General features: G+C 42.9%; 1 protein-coding gene across 6 annotated transcripts in view; it reads left to right on the top strand.

Moving 5' to 3' along the window:
- Nucleotides 1–16,192, top strand: part of LOC119172421 (uncharacterized) — a 103,115-nt gene that overhangs the window by 14,300 nt on the left and 72,623 nt on the right. For 4 of the 6 annotated variants that reach the window (XM_075893772.1, XM_075893773.1, XM_075893774.1 and 1 more), the window contains exons 3-7: nucleotides 1,392–1,553; nucleotides 5,246–5,401; nucleotides 5,828–6,022; nucleotides 7,298–7,512; nucleotides 12,842–13,295. In XM_075893772.1, coding sequence (XP_075749887.1) covers nucleotides 1,392–1,553; nucleotides 5,246–5,401; nucleotides 5,828–6,022; nucleotides 7,298–7,512; nucleotides 12,842–13,295 — 1,182 coding nt within the window. Of the gene's footprint in view, nucleotides 1–1,391; nucleotides 1,554–5,245; nucleotides 5,402–5,827; nucleotides 6,023–7,297; nucleotides 7,513–12,841; nucleotides 13,320–16,192 lie in introns of all 6 variants that reach the window. The other 2 variants (XM_075893771.1, XM_075893775.1) reach the window with 1 other exon arrangement.

The raw sequence follows: 16,192 nt of genomic DNA on the forward strand, positions 1-16,192 counted from the left end.
GGAACAGATATCCACCATCGACATCTTGGCGATGGCACTTATGGCTTTGTAGAAGGCAACCCATGCTTCAGCTTGAAGAGCAAGTAAAAGTGTAGCCTCCACGACGTGTGTTTGGTAACCAACGATGCCACGATTACGCCGCGAGGTTGCAGATGTCGAAGGCCATGCTTTTAGGGGCCGCATTGTATCATGCATTAAGAAACAAAGAAGGGAGTGCGAAATTTGTGACGATGTCGCCGAATCACTTCATATTCATCTCGTTTTGGTGCCTTTGGCAATTGGAAAAACACTATGGCTATGCCTTAAAACAAACCAGCCGCTGCAATCACAAGCACTGCGCTACCAATCAGATAAACACATTGGAAATCGCAGCCAGAAAATGATCAATATTTGTTGGGAAAATGCACTTTCTAGGCTTCGGTGGGGCGTTCAATACCTACATCAAATGTTTTCTTGCACAGTAGTTCTATAGTTTCGCATGGTGAAATCAAGGGGATTTCCCAGCAGTTTTTTATGGACATTAATTCAATATTTTTTGGGTTTGATATATCCAGGATCGACTGTTTAGAGAAACAAGGACATTAGGTTTAAATATTTTTCAGGCAGGACACCTTGTATATTTTTTTAGTTTACTTTTCAGACATTTCTGCCAGATATCTCTCAGACTAACTATGCAATCGTAAATTCAATACCGTAGACACATAGTATTTTATTTTTCTTTTGAGTTCTGTATAACTTTATAACTTGTGCATTTTTGTACCAGAAGAAATCAAAAATAGCACAACGGAATACTGCCATGCTGTTCACACATTCCCCTAGCTCCTAAATAAGTTGCTTTATGAACCAGGCTGCGTTTTTTGGCACTGAGACCAGTTCATGTCTCTTGTCGTACCATAACCTTTACTCTGGACTTCACAGCACCATAGACTGTGAACAGCGTCTGTGCAAAGATTGATGTCAATGAGCTTGTAGCCAAATACAAAACTGTTCACTTATCGTTTTACCTGTTATCGCCAGAAAGAATGCCACAGAACCAAGGCTGTCTGGCACACCAATTTATTTTTTGTTACATCCAGGGCACAAGCATTTTTAAACGTGATCCACAAGCTGTGGAACTTCTCCAAAAGTACTTTGAGCTGCGCAGTGCACTGCCAGCTTCACTTTCCTACTACCAACATGTGCATTCATGTTCACTAAATTCAATAAATGTTGATTGACAATTAAGCAAACAATATTTTGTGTCTGCTGTGGCAACTGATGTATACATTGCTGAAAAAAAAAAGACATTGTTATATATATTGCGTTGTTGGTGAAATATTGCTCAAAGGTGACGTCAATATTTATTATGATGCATGTCTGTGGAATGTCTGTATGTTCTTGCCCTATATTAGGTGGACTACGCAAATGGTGTTCCTGTGTCTCTACACCAACCACAGCATCATTATGAGCGGCAGGAATTTGTTGCTACCGACAGGGAGTCGGCCCTGGTTGTTTACCACGAAGAGCCGTACAGTCAGCAGCAGCCATCAAACTGCATGGAAACTTTCATACAGGTAACTACTCTTCCAAGTTGCTGATTATTCTGGACCTTGGTTGTTTGTGATCTTTGGTCACATGATGCGTTGTCACCGATGAGTTAAATTTTTTTTGGTTTTGGTGCTAAACTAGAGTTGTGATCTCTTTTAGGTGTGTTGTCGCTCGCATAACGTACTATTACAGTCATAGCCAAGATGACGGCCGTCTTGCTGTGTAAGTTTAATAATAATAAACACGACCATTTTTGGTGAGCATACCAACTGTTGTCGTTATTCCCAAGTGTACATAACCTTTCTAGACAATGCTTTTTAAAAAAAAATCCAAAAAAGTTGTCAAAGGCTTGCTTTTCAGTGTATTATTTTTTTGCTAACGTCTATATAAATGTCTTTGTGAATGAAGCTACTACAGCACAGACCACTTATAACATTAAGTTACTGGAGTCACGAAAATCTACTCTATAAATGGTACCGTACTATAACCAAACAACATTTTTCAAAGGCTGCATGCATGTAAAACACGACTAACAGCCAGTCGTGTGTGAATCTGGCCAACCAGGCTTACGACTGGGACTTTGCATGTTAGCTTGCATCTGCTTAAAGAGTGCTTAATTTTTATGGTAGCTATTTTCTTTAGCATAACTGAAAGCTTACTGGTCAGAGTGCCTAATCACAGCATGGTAACGAGGTAAACATTATTTATCATTTGTAATCAGAATTTCCCGATCTGTGGCGAATATTAAATCTTATACACACGTGACGTAATATGCTGCAAACAGGGAGGGCGAGAGCTTTTTTTGTATGCTCCGTATGCGCTCTGCTCGACATGTTCCACCGACACTGACTGCCGCGAAGGTAGCGTTGCGTCTGTCACCACACAACTCCTTTTGCCTCGTAAGCAGAACAGGAGAGCGAAAGAAGGTAATAATAAGTCATCTAATTTTCAGGACTATAATTATGGCACGCATGGCAGCTTGTTAAACTGCATGACTACTACTGCACTGTGATCAGCTTCATAATCCAGCTTCAAGGTTTCTTCGTTAGGCTGTGTGACATATTGCTTTTTGGTAGGCTTGTGTGAATAGTTAATTTTAGGTTCGAAGCGAGTTTGAGGTGAATAGTGATTTTGGTCGAATAACTTCAGATTGAATTCAAATGGTATACATGGCATATTACAAAGAAAAATGGTCATATTTATCATAACCTGACTAATCTGCTCAAATGCTATTTTTTTAGTTCAAAAGAAGTGGAAACAACTTTCAATAGTAGCAGAACTTCACTTTTGGTAAAATGCAAGTGATGTCGTGCAAAATAAATTATGTTTAATAATTTACTAAGAGCGTACAAGCTGCTATAACGAGCTCTTAAACTTATGTAAAATATTATGAACAGATGTGTGGGTAATGTGTTCATTTAACGTTGAAGTGGAACATAGCAGCTGTGTGTTGTGCCCCTGGATAGGTGTTTTCGTGGCTTAACACTTCTTTGCTGCAGTGAAACCACTTTTAGGGGGTGTTACATGCGAATTGCTATACACTCAAGTGTTTTCACGGCTTAGCACTCCTTCAGTGCAGTGACACTACCTTTACAGGGGTTATGTGCAGACCAATATACATGCATTTGTTACTTTTGAATACTTTAATCATATGGTGGTTTTGGGACATTAAACCCTATCTATCAATCAAATTATTTTTGAATACTTCAAAATTTTCAATAATTTTAACTCCAATTGTAGCGATTTTGAATATTGTAACATTCATTTCAATATTCGCTCAAGCCTAGGTATTGGTTACTTTTACACATGATTCAAAATATAGGTATTAATCGCAACACAAAAAGGGTGTTTGAATTTGTTACTATATTTATTTCATGGTCTTATCATTTTTATCAAGATCTCGTCACATATTTTTGCCAGTTGTTGGTCTGTTTAGATTTGAAATTGACGCCCGGACACCTGCTATGCCACTTAAACTCAACACAAGAAAGAAAAGTGCGCCATAGTGGTAGGTGGCCTACTAACTTTTTGGACTTCTTCATTCATATAGACTTTGTTGCAGTACCACACTGCACAGAAACTATATGTTGAATGCGCACTTTCAATTTTCCGGATGTGTGTGCAGTCTCAAAAACAGTGGCAGCCACGAACCACTACTCGAGTGTTGCACACGCTTGCCCTCATTTCTGTTGCAGATGTATGACACTCTGAAAATGCAACAAGGAAAATTTTGTTAACTCAGCACCAAACCGCAACTTTGATAGTCTGTGGCCACCATCAACGAGGCATCTACCGGTTGTTAGGCCAAACGTCTCAGTTGCAACTCGGCGTGCCGTTGCGGGAAGTTTGCCCAAGACAGCACTGATATCGGGCGTACAAGATACCACACTCAAGAGATAAATCAAAGGCAGCATGCGAGAAAGAACGTTTCGGTTTGCATTCAGGAGGGAAAAAAAATGTGGATGACCCTAATTTCAGGTCTGGCAGTCCCATGCCGCCACTTTACCACGAATTGTGTGCCCTCCCAAGCCACTATAACATTGTTTTGCCGAGCACCAGGCTGGAAGTGCGTTCATACCTATTTAACCAGTAGGTACCTGACGGCAGCAATCCTCTGCCTTCCACTGCAGCGGCGGATGCTTGACTATTTCACCGAGGCTGTGGGGGGTTAAGGTACGCCCAGGGGCCTTGGCAGAACCTTATGGGGCTACGAAGCGTTACTTTGGTGCACTTCTCTGCCCATTGGGAAAAAGTGGTGGGTTTCCGGTCGGCACCGAGAATCGAACCCGGCACTTCCCGCATTAGAAGTGGACACTCTAACCATGTAGCCACAGCTGAGGTATTCCCCTCCCGCCCCTCCACCCTCACTTCATTTTTTTATTTTTCTCTCGCTTTGTTCTTCGTTGGTTTGTTCCACATCATCTCCGCTTGCCATAGTTGCTCCCTCCCAGGCGGGCACATTGGGCACACCTTCGCTGAGAAGTGCTCTCGCTACTTCGCTTCTTTTAGAATTTCACCAGCAGCTACATTAAAACTGGCCTTTCATCTGAGGGGACTGCACAATAAGCGTTATGTGTATACACGGAGTTCTATGGAAGAGTAAATGAGAGTCAGAAAAAAGCACAATATAGACGGTCCTTGACCGTATGCAGTTACGTTATAAGTAGTCTGAGAGCTGTATTTTGTTCTCTAGTTTTGCCAATTTCTGGTATTTTCATGCTCCCAGATACTGTTTAGTTGTTTAAAAGGCTTAACTCTACTGTAATTGGCAAATACTTTTGAATAGTCTGTAGATATTAAAAGTTGTAACAGCAGGTTGCATGGGTTATTCTTTGATAAAGTAAGTACTCAAAGGTGTTGATAATAGTCAGAAAGACATGGTGTGTAGTGTAATATGTATCTAATAAGTTTCATGTATTTTTGAGAACTCTTTTTCCTTTATAGTTTCACATTTATTTTTGTGATGGCTCTTGTATGAAGTGCAGAGCCACACCAAATGATGTCACTAATAGCCTGTTTAAGATTAAATAGTGCAAAATTTACATGCTTACATCTATAGTTGTTACAGGTATTTCTGAAATGTTCTTGAAGTATTCTGTTATTAGTGCTAGGTTCAATGATTCTCTAAATTGTGCAGATGACAGGAGTGTAAAGACACTTATTCGGCCATATGTGCTTTTGAATATACAGCGGCATTTTTTACTTCACTCCACCCTAGGTCCCGTTTGGAGGTATGTCCCGGCTCGCAGTGGCTACCTTCAGGGAATCGCCTGTTTCTGTGTCGGACTCGCATCAACAAGCTCAGCACTACGAAGAAGAGATCGAACAGAGGGCGGCGGATGAAATGGTGGCGATGTCTCAAGTGTTGGACCTGGTAAGCACTGCCTTCACAATTTCATCACGTCATCTTGAAGGGGAAAGTGAAGATGATGTCTGCCTTGGCAGGACTTGTGTATGCATGAGCAATGCTTTTTCTGTAGCCTGTTTGTGCCATTTCATGGAAGCCATGGGGCAAGCAGATTGCTGACTTGACTGTGGCTGATGTATCTGCACTCTACAGGACGGGGCATCATTGAAAATGCGCTGCCTGTGTGCCACGCACTTCTGTGATATTGGCAAAATGTAATTGCTGTGGCCATCTGAACAAATAAGCAAGCTTCTTCGGAAGTTTGTTGCTGGCCCTTTAAAGTGTTTCAGCTTTGCCAGTGGCCGTGACACATTGCCCAAGAAGACGGCCGCTTTGCAGAAGCTGTTATCATTGGAAACATTGATACTAGTAGTACGTCTTGACTCCTTGCAGCACCGATCGGTGGCCCCAAGCACCTCTCGTGACTCGGTGGTGGACATTCCCGTGTCGCTCCACTCGCACCACGCCCACCACCTGGCACGGCCTTCGTCGTCTTCCCCGGCCCCACCCCAAAGCCCCGCCCTGCTGGTGCTGCCAGGCTCGGCCGAGGAGTCTGTCGGAGCCTTGAGGCTGGAATCTCAGCTGACAGTGAGTGTTTGCTACTTTCAGGATGTTGAGCCTAAGTTAAAGGCTGTTCGCTCGCGAGAAAGATTTGCTGGGTTAAATTTTTCCCTTTTATGCTGCAGTGCCCAGTTTTGAGAGTTTAGCCAAAGTTGAATAACATATTACCGCTCGACTGACCAGTTTATAGACTATACCTGCATGATCGCTTAAAATAGTAAAGTGTACATTAATGGTCTTCCAGTTGCCCAAACTGCTTCTTGAGGTTAGGTTTAGGCACATTCAGTGTGTTACTAGAGAGGAACTGTCCAATCATTTATAGCAAAAAGCTGCTAAGCAAATCTGGTAATTTTCTTTGTTGGTTCTTACTACAAATGGGTGGGAGATGATGTTTTCCCTTTTGCTAACCTTCATTCACATTCTGGGCTTCTTCTGAACTTGTTTATCAGAGTACTAACAATAAAAACAAAGGGTACATGTTTTAGTTTGATCACGATGGTTGCCATTAATTGCAGGGTTGCTTAGTTTTGTCTGGCGCCGTGTTAAAAGAACACGTAAAGTGAAACAATTAATCATTTTAGGGGGATAAATTGTACTCTGATATGTTAATTTCAGCCCCGCCGCAGTGGTTTAGTGGCTAAGGTACTTGGCTGCTGACCCGCAGGTCGCGGGTTCGAATCCCGGCTGCGGCGGCTGCATTTCCGATGGAGGCGGAAATGTTGTAGGCCCGTGTGCTCAGATTTGGGTGCACGTTAAAGAACCCCAGGTGGTCGAAATTTCCGAAGCCCTCCACTACGGCGTCTCTCATAATCATATGGTGGTTTTGGAACGTTAAACCCCACATATCAATCAATCAATACGTTAATTTCACCATAACATGGTCATCAGTAGAGGAGAAAATCAAGGTATAAGTTTAATTTTTAAATTTCTCATTGAAACCTTTGCTTATGAATGTCATCAAGAGTATTTTTTGTATTTTGGCAACGTTGGCCAAACGACATTTTCTGGTACATTGTGTCTCAATCCCTGGCCCCCTTAGGAGCCAATGCACTTCATTTTTACCAGTTGGGAACTACATATACCCTCGTTAGATGCTGTCAAAATCAATGTCATCACAATGATTGGTGTGGGAATATTAAGGGGGCGTTGCTACCCACATTTTATTTTTGCTCATTTTCTTGATTACCAAACGTCTTCTCATGGCAAGCGGGACAATTTTCATATTGTGAAATAGTGGTTTACTAGTATGAGAAAAATCATTTTTCTCTGTAGTGTTAAGCTCAGCCGCACCTGCTTTTGCAGGTTGGCCCCGAGAGTGCAGCTACCTTGGGCCTGCCCATGCTGTTGGACAAGGCCAGCCTCGCATTGTGCTCAAGCAGCACCTCGTCTTCTGCACTGTCCTCGCTTGGGCCGTCGACCTCGTCGGGCAGTCGAGGTGCCATAGGCCTGGCCACTCATCTCTCGCAGCGGTACCTCCTAGAGCAGGCACAATACCTGGTCGCGGACTTGGCATCCAAGTGAGTTCGCGCTGCTTGGGCTCTTCAGTGTTTGCTTGCACGACAAGCATTCCTTGTCATTTGTTATTTCATCTTTCTTTATTTCTCACTCTCTCCTCATTGCCTTCCTTATCCTGCAGTGCCTTTGTACATATCCTCCAACTCCAAAGTTTGTTATCACTTCTTCGACCACTATTCGGTGTTTACACCAGACAACCAGAAAATTGCCTTTCCCCTCTACTGTAAGCAGCACAATTAGGCCATGCATAAATGGACGCATCTAAACAGCTGAGCATGAGCTTTATTCATATTTCGTCCTCCAATCTCTGTTGCAATCAGCGCCCACCTTCTTTGTCGTAGGTACAAGGGCACACTAACAGAAAACTATGAGTGGAGTTACTTAGCTAAGGTGCCTTCATTATACGAAAGGTCATGTCCTAGGAAAGCACGCACATTAATTTTCCTACACATCAGCCATCAGGGAAACTTTTCATGCCACTGCTCAGTGTTAGTTGCTGGCAGGCAGCAGCTATGTCAACACATGGGTGTGCTGGGCAGCGCTCGTGGATTGAAACGCGGCATCATTTTCTTTTTTTGTAGGACACCATGAGCAATTGCTTATGATGTGCAGTCATATCGCTGCAAGTCTGGCCACGGAGGTCTCTGATGTAAGAATTTGAGTTAAAATTACATGACTATGACACACACTGTGGACAGGGGAAATGAAAGCATGTGCATTACCATATTTTTGCACGTATAACCCACTCCTGAATATAATCTGCACCCCACTTTTAGAACGCCGAGAAAAAAAAAAATCCTGGTGTATTGTTTGCACGTTTGATATACAGGAAAGGCTATAAAAAAGCTACTGCTCAAGCAGCGTAGCCCATATCTAGACAGAAAAAGCTTTATTTAGCAAGCAAAATACGCTGTCTGCAAGGCCAGTGCCAATTCACTCATTCTCACTGCTCTCGCTAGAGCTATCACTTGAGCAGCAGTCCCCATTGTTATGCACGAGGTCATCTTCGGTTGCATCAATGTTATTTGTGGTGCAGCATTTTTTTAAACATTTTGGCACCATATCATCTTGAATGGCCCTTCACGCCTTGACAATCCACTCGCAAAATAGTGCAATATCTGGCCTTCGAATGCATATTGTCGGTGTCCAAGTTGTGAAGGCCTTCTGCCATCCACTCAGCGTAATTGAGCTTGACATGCGCTTTGAATGGCTCATTAAGCGACACATCTAGGGTCCGCAATATTCACGTCGTTCCTCTCGGTATAACAACTAAGTCAGTGCTGTTGCGTGAAAGGCATTCCTTCACTTCCTCAGTTGTGTGGCTGCGGAACGAGTCAAGAACAAGCATAGACCTCATTGCGAGCATCATATCGGGTCTCTTCTCTCGTATCATCTTGACTCAGTCCGGAACAAGTAACTATTCACCCACACGTTCTCGTGTGCTATTTCGGTCTGTCTGTCTATACACTTGTCTGTTTGTCTGTCCTTAACGGTACTCTAAACGGCATCAAAATGGCCAAGCGATACTCCAAATGGCCGATGCCATCCGCAGCGCCCACCAATATTGCTCAAGATTCAGCATTCATACTTGTGCGATTGTCAATTAAAGAGCAATTATTGCGCATATCTGAGGCACCATAACAACACGTCAATATTCTGTATGTGTGTCTCTTACTAGAAAAGGCATACATAAGTAATTCTAAGGACCGTAGCGTTTATCATGTTGCGCTGACCAGGCAACGCTTGCACGAAAAGGCAAGTGTTTCCAATGCTTTGCTAAGACGACACGGTGGTGGCACCTACTCGTCGCCTTGCGTTCTACACCTTATCACCTTCGAGACGGGCCCTCAGGGCGCGCGCGTTTCGTTTTCCAAGATAACTGCCAGATAGCGCTCATGTCTCATGTGTGACGTGGCTTGATGCGCTCGTTCGCCTCCGCTGCACGCTCGAGGCACTCTAATGCAGCGCCTCCAGAATACCATTTAACGATTTTCTTGCGCAGAACATCAAATAAACATTTTGTTCACTCTCTCCAGATGCAAGACTATCGTCTTTCGACGATATTTGCAGATTAACATGCAGATACAGGGTCAATTTTTTTTCTTCGAATACGCAGCTTTTCACTGCAATCGCGCAAGTATGCGTAGAGAAGTCTTGGCCTCCGAAGGTGATCCCAGTAACAACCGAGCGCACTATCAACCAAGCGTGCTAAATCAGTCAATGGCTGATACAATGGCTGTGACGAGTGATTTTTGAGCTTCTGGCTGAATTTGCTGAGAAAGGAGAGCAATTTTCAGCTGACATTGAGAATTGTGAATTGCAGGCCATGTGCTGCACTATAACATTTGGCTGTGTTCTCTGGAGCCTCGACTACCGATCGGCAGCGTTTTTGACCATGCTCATAAAGTTTTGCAGGGCCTTTGTAAATTTGAAGTGGGACTTTGAGGCAGAGTGGATTTTTTTTGGATAGGTACTTTCATGGCTTAGCATTCCTATAGTGCAGCGAAGCCTTCTTTATAGAAAGTTACATGCGGATTAATAGACATTTATTCGTTTACTGCAAATACTTCGAAATTTTGAATTATTTAAATTCGAACAAAAGAGAATTGCAATAATATACTACTCGATAGAATATTCATACAATTCGAATATTCGCACAAGCCTTCAGTTTTGTTGTCCCTTCTGTCAACACGCTCACCAAACTGCTGCCTGTCTTCTCAATCGTTCTGTGCAGTGGCATTTCAAAATAAATGTCAAAAGTTTCCTCCCCATTGCCGGTTTTTGAGAAAAAGTAATCATGCTGCTTTCTCTAGCGATTTAAATATCTCTGATACTTGAGCAGCTTCTCCTTGTAAGAAGCCGGCAACTGTTGACATATTACAGTCTGACAGCCTTTGCTGCTTCATAAAGCATTGCAGCCAAATTCCTATGAACTGGCAGAACTGATGCTTCGTCAGGCAGCAGATCACAGTAGAAACAAGGCACAGCTGCAAAGTAAACAGGCTGAGATGACTGAGCGACGCAGGGGGCCAGGCACAAAGTTGCTCGCCGGGCGGCGGCTTGACCTTGATGGTCACTTCACCTCCCCACGTGTCTATCTCTCCGGTGCTCCGCCCCTGCGCGCGTCCGTGCTGTGGGGGTGCTCTCTTGGTCAAAGTTTGCTCGCTTATAGCGCCGTTGTTTTGTACGAACCTTGCGAAAAATCCTCCGTAGACATGTTGTAAGAGGTCACAGATACCGAATTCGCAATAAATTAGCGAATTCAAAACCTCTTCAGTGTCTCTTTAAGGGGCTTCACGGCACAACACTCATTGCCGTGAAGCAGAATTATATGGAAAACCCCACGTCTTATACGCACCCCCACTTTGTCACTGGAATTTTTGTGCTTTTGATGTGGCTTATATGTGAAAAGATACAGTACTTAGCCCTAAATTTTTTCGTTTCAATGTGTGAGTACTGTACGTATCAGTAGAGTAGAAAAAAGTGTTATCTCACTCATAAATGAGCCATCACTTCCAGTGATGTCATTGTTAGGCACATCAACACAGTGCCTTCTTCCTTTTCTGTTTTGTCTTGCAGATCTTTATATACTGATGTATGCCATGAAATTAGATATTTTGAGTAAAGCTGTGCGAATAGCAAAATTTTGTGTGTGAAGCGAATTGGGATATTGCTTGAATATTTCTACAATATTCTTCTAATACTTCGAAGCAAAGTTGCAGAAAAAAGGTTAGAGAGGATTTCTAAGCATATTCTTATGAGATAGCAACATGAAATTGCTTCGTTGCGCTAGGTTGATGAAGCACTGGCAGGGTAGTGTTTCATAGTTGTTTTATCAAGAATGATGCAATACAGAGGCCAAATTGTATTTAGTTGACTCTCATTAGTTCAAACTCGAAGGGATCTCTGAACTTTGTTTGATTTATCAAGAAGTTATCAGAAGTTCTAATATATATGACTGTGGGTGAGGTGACACCACACATTATGATTAGGCAGTTACCTTATCAGATTTATAAATTTTTTAAGCATTTTTAAACCCTAACGGCACGCAATGAACAGAAAGCAGAGGTGTAAGGTCCACGAGTTTATCAGCCATTTACTGCTCATCAGACCTTTTAAAGAAATCATGAATTGCAAACTGCTTCTTTGGTATATGTGCCTTCAGCACAAACCTCTCTATACCAGTTGAGGAGCATCATGGTTTACCATGTGTGTGCTTCATTTCAAACATTTGTTTACTAGCAAAGTCTTTTTCCTTGAATGCCTTAGGAGCTTATTTTTCATTTCTAGGCTGTTAAGATTATACAAGCATGCTAATTTTTAAATTGTAGTGAGAAAGCAGCAGACATTTTTAGGTATGGAATTTCAAAAAGTATGATTTATCGTATGATGGAGTTTGAACTAAGAGGTTTTTAAATACATCAAATGAATAAGGGCCAATCAAAAAATTGAATTTTGTTTGAACTAAATGTAAGTATTGATTATCAGTGTTTGAATTTTCGAAAGTATGACGTATGCTCTTGATTTGGTGCAACCAAAGTGGTGCTGACAACACCTTACATGTGAAAATCAAAGATGCTATTTCCTCAGCCTCTCCTCCTCTTTCAACTTCTGTGGAAGCCCAACTGATGTGTTGAACAAGGATGTTCTTTCTTCAAATCAGGAGTTCCAAATCTGTCTTATAGATGTCAATATATAAGAACATATGAAGTTTTGGATGCTAAAAATTTTTGGCAACCTATTTTCGGATTTCCTGCCCAAATTCAAGGTTCAAAACAGTATTGACTGAGCCTCCATATCTGCCATATCTATAATCTTCGTTAGAACCAGCATTCTCTCGAATCATTACATTTCTGATTTTGGCAGAGCGTGAAAGGCAGCTTTGCCGCAGGATGAGTGTGATGAGGCGAAGCATTTGAAAAAATTTCAAGGGGCTCCTTTTAATCGGACGTTAGTTGTATTTCTTTGAAAAAGTTGCCCAAGTTCGACTGTAGCAGAGCCTGAAAGGACACTTTTGCCGCAATACGAGAATGTGATGAGTTGAAGCAAATCAAAGCTTTGAAGGGGTCACTGTTTATCCAATGTTGACTGCATTTGTCTTAGGGAAGTTCGAACAATTCGCATAGTGAAAATACAGTGTGTAAATCAAATGAATTAGTGAACACTATTTGAGAAATATTGGAAATTTTGAATATTCGCACACCCCTTGTTGTGCGACACTGTTTATTGCCCTGTAAGCAAAATCATCATGTTCCAAATCTTGCCTAGACTCAGTATAAGTGCACAGAATCGTGATGTGGAAAAATTAAAACAGACCCGAATTTCTTCCAGGGAACTCCTTCCCTCAATTCTTCAGAGCTCCTGCTCCTCAGGGGCATCCACCTCGACGGGGGTGCCCTCTGCCGGTTCTTCCGCAGCTTCGTCGTCGGTTCACGGTCTCAACTTCTCGCTGGCTGCCACAAGGGCCCTTTTGGCGACACAGCAGCAGCCACAGCAGCACAAGTTTGGTGGCGGAAGCAGCACTCTGCAACACGCTAGCCCCTCTTCGGTCGCAAGCGGCTCGATGGCCGCCATGGTTGCGAGTCCCGAGCACTTGGAGGCCGAGCCTTTAGACGCTGGGGACGAGGAAGGAGTGCTAGACTCCTCGTCTTCCGCAGGACCCAGCGCACTGCTCGAGGTGCATCCTGCTGGAGCAGTGTCGCTGTATGGGAACGTTTTTGTCACAGAGCGAGGGGAGGTGGCTCTTGTCAGCAGCACGGGGCAGGACTCGGAGGACCTGCTGGAGGTCAGTGGACTGACCCGGATCTGTGTATGTGGAGGCTATGCAAACTTTGCATGAGCTAAGTAAAAGGGAAAAAACTCGGCCCCACTGTGAAGTGCAGCCGCCTCGTGTCTAGGGGAGGCATTAACGGGGAACACGGAAAAGAAAAAGAAAACTTGTTAGTAGCTTTATTCGAGGCAACTTTGTTTTGGAATCGCCTTAGGAGGCACAATTGAAAATTGCACAAAAGCCCAACATGGCTGTGCCACTTTGGCAGTAAAGCAGCTAGATAATAGGCATATTATAAAAAGAAAGCGTCATGGAGGAAACATGCTAAGGCTACACAGGTTGTAGAACTCTGCCTAGTTGTTAACCAGTCTCCCATTATGTCAAAGCATTGTGTCTAGCCATGACGCTAAGGAAACCTTTGCATAACTTTAAGAGGGACAGGAAAGTAGTGGCTGCCACTAATAATGAGCCGACGATTCCATTTCCTTAACCCTTTGCCACTTTTTTCTTTTGAGTTTGCATGGCTACATGGTATATATTTAGGATTCAGCACTTCAGTTGTAAACCAAGCAAAAGAAAATGTTATGGTGATATTTTATTTGTTTGCTAGTTTGTTTGTTTGTTTACTGCTAACCTATTGGTTTACATGTTTATTTAGTTTTCATACATTTCGCTTTTACCAAGGACCAGTCAGACGAAGCGAATTTGTCTGAAACCTGAAGGAGTGTGGACACCGAGTTTCAAAGCTAGATGTAATGCCTTGCAATGCATAGGCATTCCATGCGTTCACTGGATGCTGTCCCAAGTTACAACTGACAGCAGATGTCTAAAAAGTAGAGCAATGTGAATAGTAAAATTTTGTGTGTGAAATGAAATTGAATAATTATAAAGTTCGGGGGTGATTCGAATCAAATACTGGTCTAATATTTCTAGAATATCTTTTTTAATACACTTAAAAGTGAATTACATACAAATAGTTGCAGATGATTCCTAAACATATTTTATGAAATTACATCATGAAAGTGTTTCCTTTGGCTAGGTTGATGAAGCACTAGAGGGTGGTGTTTTCTAGCTGTCTTATCTAGAACTAGGCAATCCAGAGGTTTAACTGTATTGATTTACATGACTTGGGGCTACCAATTGTGGGGTCTCAAATTGGCAACCACCACCACTGCGCTCTTGGAGTGAATGGACACAGCAGACAGGGTCAGAACAAACCAAACGACAACACACTTTTATTTAACTGCTTTTAGAAACCACGATATCATCAGCCGAATCATTATAACATCAATCATGATCAACACGTTAAGACATCCTTACACAATATTGAACAACACTCAACAACATGACAAACAAGGCAGTGTCGCTAACGCCTGACTCATGGGCCCACCACAGACGGCCCGCGGTGCCGTCCACGGCAGACCCACCGCTGCAGGCAACCGCCCGCGCCACCGTCCCACGCCAAAAGAAACTCGCTCAACTCTCCCTGCCGCCACCAAGGCTTGCCTGCCGCCAGGGGTCACCACAGGCGCTAGCGCTCTAACAACCATGATGATGATAACGGTGATCTACGCTCGCGAACACAACGCCACCCACCACTTATTAGTTGTGACCCCCGAAATACGGCTTCTGCGCGAGACACGTGTGCCATGCGGCACAAACAACATTACAGGGGGTGTCAGCACCCTCACACAATGTGATGCCGAGGTCACTGTAGACTTGAAAGGAAAAGACGGTATTTCCTCAGCCTCTCCTCCTTCAAGTTCTGTAGAGGTTCAACTCATGTGATGAACAAGGGCACGCGCTTCCTTTAATGCGCCTGTTACACGGCACGTCTAATGTCATTTGCAGTGAATGACTTTCAAAACAAATGCCATTGCAGTTTTGCATTCCGGGTCTGCACGGCTACGTGAAATTACAATCGCAATTGAGGTCAATGTTTATCGGCAGGCTGCTATAATACCAAGAAGGTACACATCACGCATTTAATTTACATAACATTGTCCGGCTGGATGAAAATATACTGCGACATAAGAAAACAGCATTGGTAGAAAAGAAATCCTCATATCAAAGCAAGACTAGCTTGAAGCCACTCGCAACTTGGTTTCGGCAATATTTAGAATCGTGAGAGCGTTCATGAATTTGTGACCATGATAGATTATGATCTATGCAAATTAATGATAATTGCTCTCCTGCTGCTGTGAATGAAGCATCAGAATCGACTAAAGAGTCTCGAGATTGATGTTCAAGATCACAGATGACGAGGAATTTGGAGCTGCGCCTATGCGCCAATTCGTTTACATCAGTTGCTCATTGGGCTACGACTTTGTCAGCGAATAACGGAGAACTGTGGTGCTATTCAAGAAAGGAAAATTGGTTTGAAAACATTCTTCTTAAACTGGTGTTCAACATGTGCGTGTGTATTCTGTACAAGGGAGTCCAACGCGGTGATAGCAGCGATGCTGCACGAAAACAACAGCAGGCGTGTAAAAACATGGCTGACAGGAGACGCTATAGTGTAAAGTCGGAGCCTGGAAAAAATAATATAGCTGCACAAATTGCTTCTACTATGGTGTTGTACATCAAAATGTTACTGAAATATTAACAACCACCTTTAATAAACATCTGTACATCGTTTGCACTTACTTTAAAATGTCGATTTTGTAATATCTTGTCAAGTGCCTGTTGACGAAGAAACACATGTCGCACTTCCATGAGTTCAGTGAACACACTCAATGAGTGAATGTCATTAAATGGGAATGTCATTCACTATGCCCGTATAGCAGCTGTAAAAATGATGTTAAAGCCTAATGTCATTCGTAGCGATTGACATTACCAAGTGCCGTGTGACAGGGGTATAAGTCTAGCATTTCTGGTCTGCCCCCGAGACGACAAGTCATCGGCCACCTTTG

This window comes from Rhipicephalus microplus, chromosome 4 (assembly GCF_043290135.1).
Source record: "Rhipicephalus microplus isolate Deutch F79 chromosome 4, USDA_Rmic, whole genome shotgun sequence".
NCBI classification, from domain to species: Eukaryota; Metazoa; Arthropoda; class Arachnida; order Ixodida; family Ixodidae; genus Rhipicephalus; species Rhipicephalus microplus.